The sequence below is a fragment of the Nicotiana attenuata genome, chromosome 5, assembly GCF_001879085.1.
Source record: "Nicotiana attenuata strain UT chromosome 5, NIATTr2, whole genome shotgun sequence".
Classification (NCBI taxonomy): domain Eukaryota; kingdom Viridiplantae; phylum Streptophyta; class Magnoliopsida; order Solanales; family Solanaceae; genus Nicotiana; species Nicotiana attenuata.
In genome coordinates this window covers 50,981,394-50,990,944 of record NC_031993.1, presented here as the reverse complement: position 1 = coordinate 50,990,944, position 9,551 = coordinate 50,981,394, and the positions used below count along the sequence as shown (strand labels likewise).

The following is a 9,551-nucleotide window of genomic DNA, read 5'->3' as shown; positions in this document are numbered from 1 at the left end:
TATAATTGGGCTTTTCTATTCTTAGAAGGAAATCATAAATCTTTCATATTTGGCTAATCCCTTTTCTCGGAGGAAATGGTTTGGACTTCTATAAATTGAGGATCCTTTCTTCTCATTCAGTAGCATCCACAATGTAGCCATAAGAGACTTGAAAGTCTTGTTTAGGGGGGAGAATTTGTGAGACAAGTGTTATATATGCTATCACTTGTGTGTGCCTCTTTGTGAGGTTGTTCTCTCAATATTTTGTACTCTCTTTTATATAGTGGATTGCTCATCTCAGCCTGTGAACCTAGGTTTGTTGACCGAATCACGTTAAATGCTTGTATCTCTTTTGGTATACTTCTTTTTTGTTATCTGATTTATCATCATTCAAGGTTTGTTTTACTAGCTTCCGCATGAAACCTGATTAACACAATATTAGTAACAAGCGCTCCCATGACTCCATTACACTTGTGTGGGCCCTGCGTGACTCGGGTTGGTTTAAGTGGCATGCCTTAAGCCCTAAAATTAACTCGAATGAATTGTAAAATTTCACGGGGCTTTACAATTTTATTTTATTAGTGCATTGAAGAAAATAGTGCTTTTTATTTTTACAGAAATCTAAAACTGTTGTAAACATATATTAAACGAGGCATTTTCGTAACGATAAAGCCAAGATGCTAAGCCTCATCAGCAAGGCAAGAAAATTATGTGGGGAGACATACAAAAATGTCCTAATGCATTAGGTAGACATGGAAAAAAGCAGCACCAAACTCCTTAGTATAACGTTGTTACTCATGACAAACTTCGAACTACTATCATTTTTTCTTATTTAAGGTAAATGCACTGATAATATATAGATATTTTCAGAATTGATGTTTATCATATATAATTATCTTATATAAAAAACTGATTTGGTTGTGTATAACTAAAACTCTTAAATTTTTTTAAGTGGCTTCTGTTGGGAAAATAATATCTCGCCCAGAAATAATATTCACGGTAACTAACAATAACACAAGAAAGTTACAACAACAGCAAATATTTTAACGGGCTAAAATACACTAGTGGAGCGGAGCAATATAATATCACTATAATATTACAATTTTATAGTGTCAAGAAACTACTATAAATTCAACAGAAATAACACTTTTTATTTTAAAAATCTCACTATAATATTATTACCATTCACTATTTATCTCGAGTACAATTTTTAGATTACTTTCTCTAACTTTTTGTTGCTTGTCTCGATTTGGTGTACTTGAAATGAAAAAGGAATGCTCCTATTTATAGTGAAGCTGTTGTCCATTGCAACCAATGAGATTGGTTTTCTCTTTGCAATTTGCATTCGCAAGTTGCAAATCTTGTTACCAAGTTGGTTATCAAGTCTGTTTTTGTAAATTAATTGCACCAATTGATAATTATCTTTTCTTTATTGTTTTTATTTTAGTTCTTTTATTTTAATTGGGACTGGTCCCACAGCTTCTTGTGCTAAATTAAATAAATGACATTTCAAATAAGCTTTTCATGACCATGAGCTGTCTACATAAGTTGGGCTAACATCTTTCCAAACTTGTGTGTTTCTTCAATTTCTCTGTCTCCAACAAAGTTAGAAACAAAGAACAAAAGGCTTCTAATTTCAATTCTTTGAAGAAATTATATATCTAATGGCTGTGGCTGCAACCATTTTCCAATTTCTTCTCCTTGCTTCTCCATTGGCTTTTGCCAAGGAGCATATTGTTGGAGGCAGCAATGGATGGAGCCAATCTGTAGATTACTCCTCTTGGGCATCTGGTGAAACTTTCAATGTCGGTGACACCCTTGGTAAGTTTGTCATCTTTATTTACTTCTTTTTTTTTTTAAAGGAATTACATACTTTTTTTAAATTTTTTTGGTGGGAACTTGGAAAAATCTACAAATTTTTTTGGAAACTGAAAAATGACGTCTTTCGGAGGGGGAATAGTATTTAGACCGTAGCGGATGTAAAAGGCTTCTACGGGTTTAACAGAATCCATGACTTTCAACTCTACTTGTGCATATATAAGTGTAAAAAAGCAAAGATAAAGCAGATAAGCAAAATTTTATCCATATTGGTGTTTACGCTCAACCAATAGTTGCATACCGCGTGTTTGCGTATACACTTTTCTTACTTAACCATGATTAAATAATATTTAATTTTACCTTATTAAATCACTTAATCATCATAGGCTGATATAATCTGGTGAAAACACTATGTGCGAATAAGTTGTGGTTTATAAGTTGAGAGTGTAGGTTTTGAAACTGTTTACCCTTAAAAATTAAATAACAATCAAATTTATAAGTGGTTCTAAGAATATGTAATTTCACCGAGCACCAATTGATAAATATGATGATTAATAGTAAAAATAAACAACAAAAAGTAAAGCAAACTAGTATTGAAATGCAATTCAGCCCTGGAGCTAGGTCGCCCTCGAACTGAGTGAGTGAGAGTAGAATTATGAAACCAACTGATGAACAAGAGTGTATATGAGAAAAGATTTTCGTATTGCTTTGATATGCGTCAATGTAAGATGGTTACAAAAATGATTAGAACCCTATTTATATAGTAGAGGAATCTTATTTATGGTACAATTCTAATTACAGAAGTAAATCCCATGATGGGCTAAATAAACGTTCTTGATTTGATCAGTTCCGAGATTTTCGTCATGATCCTTGGCCAGTCACGGATATCTCGCATTTCCGTTATTATGCTATTTTCGATCTTGCTCGATGTCTATCCTGTTTGGTCTCGATCATCATCGGCTTCGACCTCGACAGGTACTTCGAATCCCGGACTCGACGTCTTATCTTCATATCTCGGTCAGATATACCACGGAGCCGATCCTCGAACTATCCCTCCGGTCCCGGCCAATTAGTAAAATCGGAACCGTATACAAAAACATATATTTATGTAAAAGCACTCAATTTCATTTTATTTGCAAAAAAAAGGCGAAATTTTTAGTTAACGATATTACTAGACCACGAGATTGATCAAATAATTAGATCAAAGAAAATAATCCTTTTCTTCCATTTTAAATGTCGTTTAAGGTTTTGGTGCACCAATTAAGAGAATTATTTAATAACACTAATTATACTGGTCGATTGAATAAATCACCCTTTATCTTTCCTAAAAAATGGAGAATCATTTAAATCATCGTTTTCTCGGGAGTGACTGTAACAGACATCTTGTCAATAAAGGGTGATAAAATGAAGCAAAGAATAAACTCTAAATGAAGATGGAGACACAGAGTGCGTGACATTAACAGTCAAATACATTCAGGATAAGTAGAAAAGCGAATATGTTACTGTTCAGATGTCACTGTCTTTGAGTACTCTTTTCATCTACTACACAACATCCCTAGTTAAGGATAAGTAGAAAAGCCATGATCAGGCGACGCCTCATCATGGCTGACGTACTGAAGGATACATTATTGAGAATATTATATGGTTGTTTGAGTTTTACATCATGGTTTGACTTTATGAGATCACATCAAGTAGACTAGGTTAGAAAAAACGAAAAAAAAGGTTTAAATATACTTTACGTTATACTTTGAGTTCAAATATACTCTTGTCGTAATTGGTTCAAATATATCCTTTTTTCGTTAAGTTTGTCCAAAGTGAGCATCCAATCATATGTTGCACTGACATTTGATGAGGTGTGATGGAGGGTAGTGGTAGGGAGTGGGGGGATGGGGTAGTGGTAGGGTGGGGTGCCGGTTGGAGTTGGAGTGAGGGTTGTGAATAGAGTATGGAAGGTCAAAAAAGAGTTTTGAAAAATATTTTCCTCTCTTAGTAAGGAAAACATTTTTCTCCAATCCAAAAACTAATGGTTATTACAAATAGATAGCTATAATAAGTGTTAATTGCTAACTTGATGAAAATAATAAATTAAATGACTTGCTTTCACAAGTAAATAAAACCACAGTGATAGTAAAAGAAAACCTTAGCTATCGATCGGGTGTACGTGTTATCTAATTACATTTACATGATGATGATCAGTGTTCAACTATGATGGAAGCCATGGGGTGGACATAGTAACAAAAGATGGCTACGACAATTGCAACACTGCAAATGCCATCAAAAGCTTTTCTGATGGCAGCACTACCATTACCCTTGCAAGTAGTCCTGTTGACGTCTATTTTGTTTGTCCTAAACTTAATCACTGTGCTACTGGCATGAAATTGGCCATTAAAGTTCAAGGAACTTCCTCCGGCTCCGGCTCCGGCTCCGGCCCCGGCTCCGGCTCGACGGCGCCGACCACCAAGCCTAATGGCGCCTCTGGAGTTTTTGGCGCCATGAGCAAAATGGTTGTTGGATTTTCAGTTGTGTTTGGTGCCTTGTTTGCATTCCTGGTCTAGGGAAGAGGCAGTGCAATATATGAGTTGTTATTTCTTTTACGTTTTCCATTTCTTCTGTGTTCAGTTGTCGATCGGTTTCTTTCCTTGTTAATTATGTTAATGAGGGGCAATATGTGTTCATATTAGTTATTTATGGAATAAGGAATACTATCTTATTTCTTGTAACTGTTAAGACATGATACAGCCAAGTTTGTCATTTGCAAGGATTAATTGTGCCGTACCCCATCAGCGTTGGATTAGTTGTATTGTTTGTACTAATATTATTTTGCTCGTCTATATAGCTAATCAAAAGTTATTTACAGATCAAAAATACAAATTAAAAGGGAAAGATTACTCCTATTTTGGCTTATTTTCTATACCAATCAAAATTAAAAATTTTAATTACAGAATTATAGCATACAAAAAGAGAGGGAACCCGAATACTTAATGCACTTAAACAAACATAACATTTGTTTAAATTAGCGATAGAATTTTATGTAAACATTGACTTAATTCATACCAGGATTTTGAACATGATAATTGTCGCACCCCCTTTTCCCTCCGCGGAAATCAGGTTTATGACATTTGGGAAGACAACTCGTTCCCTTTTGGGAACTGGGTTTTGGATTGAATTGAAAAGTCGCTACCTAATGATTTAAGTGCATTAGGACACTAAGAAGGGTTTGAGTCAAGTAACCAGAGATGGTAAGGGCTTGAAATTATCCCAAGGGGAAGGTGTTGGGCACCCCTCAGGATCCACTAGTGTGGTTCCCGGCCAAACTATTGTTGTGACTTAAGTACAAATAACACATAGGCAAGTAGGACATCAAATAAGAAGGGATTTTTCACATAAAGGTTAGAAATAAATAAAGTCGGAAAGCATTAAAGAGAGTTGATTTAGAAGAAATGTTTAAAGGATTTAAAAGAAACAAAGAAACAAAGGGAAGGGGGTCCTAGTTTATTAATAATATGGATCACCCCACGCAACATCCGGTAATCATTCTTACGTGTGATGTTATCGCGTGGTCATCATATCCATATCTACCCTTTCCCACCCCGTTAAGGTATTAAAGCGTGGAATGGTCTCGTTTACTTATTGCATGCTATTACCCGCCCCAGTCCTATCAGTCCCGGAGGTACTTGGGACTACTAATCCTAAAGGGAGGGGATGTTTGGCTTATTTGTGGTTTCAAAAGCAAATATTACTAAGGCGACAAACAAAACACATGTAGCAAGTTTGGGAAAGCATATAAACAAATAAAAGGCTCAGACAGACCTCCTTAAAACTAAAGAAAGCACATAGTTTAGCATGTCTTGCACGTACTGTTTAAGGTCTAGTCAAACTTAAAAGGTTTGAGGCAGACTGATTTATTACATAGTTCAGATAAGAAGCCCGAAGCAGGCCTACCTATTGGTTGTAGCTAATAAGATCTTATTCAGTTTATAAAATTTATCCTACAGTTTGCCTAAGTGATAGACGCCTATTGGCATGACATCTACAGATTTCAGAAACAAGAATATGAACTGAATACATACTGATTTAAGAAAGGTTGCTAGTTAAAAACGAGTTTTAGAAGTGTACAAGTTCTGTCATTGGTAATACATTATTACTGCTAGTTTTAGACTTATAAACGAGTGAGGTCATTCAGATTCAGTTAAAGCTCCTATAGGCATGCTTTCTATGCGTTTGTTGACTTTAGAACACATTTTATAGACATAGTAAAAATGCAGAAACCCTATAGGCATGACATCTAAATGCCGGGTTTTATATGAACATGACATCTGATTGCGTTTGGTTATTAAGACCTATAAACACGTTTGCCTAGTGAGAAGTGGATATGCAAGAATCAGAAAGGACCTATAGGCATATTCTCTACATGCATATGCATCCTATAGACATGGTATCTATACATGAGAGTGCAGAAATCCTATAGACATGTTATCTACATATGAGAACGCCGAAATTAGAAAATCCTATAGGCATGTTATCTACATGAAAGAATGCAGGATTCTTATAGGCATGGTATCTATGTGAAAGAATGTAGAAATTCCTATAGACATGGTATCTATGTGAAAGAATGCAGAAATTCCTGTAGACATGGTATTTATATGAGAATGCTGAAATTAGATATCCCATAGGCAGGTTATCTACGTATGGAAGTGCAAAAAATCAGAAACTCCTATAGGCAGGTTATCTACCCTTTGCATACATGATTACCCTTCCCTTTTTCACTAGCCAACCCCGAAAGTTTTATTACAAAGTTATTACAGCCCGGAAAAGTAAAATAAAGAAAAATACATCATAAATTAAAAAATTACAACCAAGGAGAGCCTGATTTGGACTTCCTGTCTGAAGAATGAAGTAAACCAACTCCAAAGATCAGATTTCAAAGCCTTTCTCTCATTTGGGGTGTGTCAGGGCTCCCTAAGAGCCTCACATGGATTCCGGGCTGTGCTTACACCCCAAATACATTACCAGACTAGGACATAGTGCATTGTGGAAGGGCCAGCCCTCAAGTGTCCAAGTTTAGAGGGAACTCAAGGTCCCAAGGCAAGGCTCACAAGAGGGGGGCAGAACATAGGAACTAAAAGAGAGCGTGCAAGTGCAGAATTCTGAAAGGGGAAAAAAGAGAAGGGAAACTGTACACATAAGGATATAGGGAACGGGAGTTGCAAGAGGTAAAGAGCAGGCTAGTGGGCATAACCCAACAATGGGAGATGCTGGCACACCCATCAGCCTACTGGAACACATTGTTTAGAGGTCAGGATCCCCTAGGGGATCAAGTTTAATCCATAGACAATAACTTGCATATTGCCATGTTTTAAACTGTAACTCAAAGCACATAAAGGGAATAGGGAGGAGGGGTTCATAACAAAAACAAGCAAAAGAGAACAACATGCTAGTTTAAGTATTTAAATCTGCAGAAGTAATAAAGTAGACATAGATGTAGAAAGCTGTAAGTAAACACATTGTGGTGATCCTGAAACTTAAATTAGGACATACCAGTTTCAAAGAAACAAATAGAGAAAATGCAGTAGTCTTGTAAAAGCCACAAGAAAGAGAGTAAGAGTTCAAAAGAGATTGTGAATTGTGAAGTGGGGGAATGTTAAATCGTGTCTGCTGTGTGTTAGAGAGTCGTGTACTTATAGTGTAAAAGTCATGGGGAAATAATGTAAGAAAATAATTGAAGAACTGATTGTCAACCAATTACACAAGACTCCCTTTAATTAAGGGATTCAGATTCAAACGGGTATAAACCAATTAAGGAAAGAAATTAATCAAACACTTTGTGCAAAGTAGGCAATTAGGGGTGAATACATAAGAGTTTTATTTAAAAATAGAATTCTGAAATACACGGTTGTGCAATTAAGGAAAGAGAATCAATTAATAGCCAAGAAATTAGAGGTCAGAGATTTGTTATGAATGAACCGAGTCAAAAGATGGGAAAAGGTTTTTAACTTAAAGGAAATTAGCAAACATTGAAAGGGAATCAATTAGACCCATATTCAGAGGGGAGTATAGACTAATTACAGATTTAAAAAAACTGCTTTAGAGGGAAGTTCATCATATATAAGGAGCATACAAACACGTTAAGCATGAAAGAAGACTGTAGTGTCATTGTAAAATCAGTAGAAAATCCAGTATAGAAGAGTTTAGCAAAAGGTCAGAGTCATATGAAAACAAAGAAGTCCAAACTCAATGCAAAGACTCGAAGTCAATTTGAAAGAATTAGGGGTTTCGAAATAAAACCCTAGTTCAAGCAAACCATAAAGCAGAGATGAGAGGGCAGACAATTGAATCGAAATCATGTTTAGAAGTTTCAGAAAAAGAACAGGTTTCTTCAGCAACAGAACTCATGAGAAAATATGATAGCAAAGTAACATGCAATCACAGTAGAAGGATTCAAAGAACATAATGGCAAATACTGATAAGAACAGCAGAATAAGCATGCTTAGGAGGATCTTTCAGGAGAAATTCAAACAAGGTTCAGTAGAAGAGAAATAGCAAAACCTTAAGAACACAGTAGAAAGAATGTAGTAGGCAAAACATAGCAGAACATAGTAGAAGAAAGTACAAGAACATAGTATGGAAAACATGGTAGAAGAACATACAAGCATGGAGCATATAAAACACAGTAAAAAAAGAACATACAAGAAAGTATAAAAACTCAGTAAAAGAGCATACAAGAACAGAACACATACACAAACGTGGTAGATAAACACAGGAGCACAATAGAGGCAAATACACAAAAGAAAGGGGGAAGAGAAACACTTAAACATTTTTTCAGAAAACCCTAGATCGGAAAGAAAGATTTTAAAAAGTAATTTTCGAAAGAAAAGTTAGGGAAATCGTTTGAAAACTCAAAGAGAGCACAGATACCCCACAGATCTAAAAAAAATCGGAGAAAACTTCAAAGGGTTAGGGTTTCAGAAGAACCCTAGAAATGAGAAAGGTTTTGAGATGTCATCGATCTGAGTCGGAGAGGTCGGAATCAGACTCAAACAACTATAGTACGCCGGAGCAAGGCCGGAGATGACCAGAGAACCTTGAATCGATAGAGGTCTGGGTGAAAAATATCAAAGTCAGGCCTCGAATCTTCAAGTATCAAGCACATAGGAGCAATAGGAGGTGAGTATAGGACTCCCACAGCCTGAGAAGCCATGGATTCCGGTGGGTTTCACCGTGGGAGATGGTAGGAGATGATTAGGGTTCAGAGAAGGTTCGAGAGAGTTTGAGGGGGTGAAGGGATTCAAATGCGACTAATAGATGAGAGTGATTTAGGGTTGGGGGTTTTGGGAAATTAAAAAGGAAAGAAGGGATCGTGGCCGTTGATTATTTTGATCAACGGCCTGGTTTTATTGGGGAGCCGGGCGGGTTGGATTAAATCGGGTCATGGGCAGGTAGTTTAGGAATTGGGCCGGTCCAATTGAGATTGAAATTTGGTTAATTGGGGTGGTCGATTTGGGCTAAAATTGAAATAAATAGGGCTAGATTTTAAATAGCCACTTTTTCGCTTTTTATTTTATAAAATAGTAAAATGATTTCTGAAAACAAATTTAAGGTACTAAATTTATTAATAATATATAAATATTAAGATAAAAAATACTGGAGTCAAATTTGTAATTATAAGAGCAATTAATTCTTAAAATAGGCTAATATTGCAATTATATGCAATTTAGCTTTAAAAATACTAAATAAATTCTTAAAAATGTGCAAAA

At 35.8% G+C, this 9,551-nt stretch overlaps 1 protein-coding gene across 1 annotated transcript; it reads left to right on the top strand.

Moving 5' to 3' along the window:
- On the top strand, positions 1,510 to 4,572 carry LOC109225838 (uclacyanin-3-like). Its single transcript, XM_019390619.1, has 2 exons — positions 1,510 to 1,800; positions 3,994 to 4,572. The coding sequence occupies exons 1-2, from the start codon at positions 1,644 to 1,646 to the stop codon at positions 4,350 to 4,352; spliced, it is 516 nt and encodes a 171-aa protein (XP_019246164.1). The 5' UTR covers positions 1,510 to 1,643; the 3' UTR covers positions 4,353 to 4,572.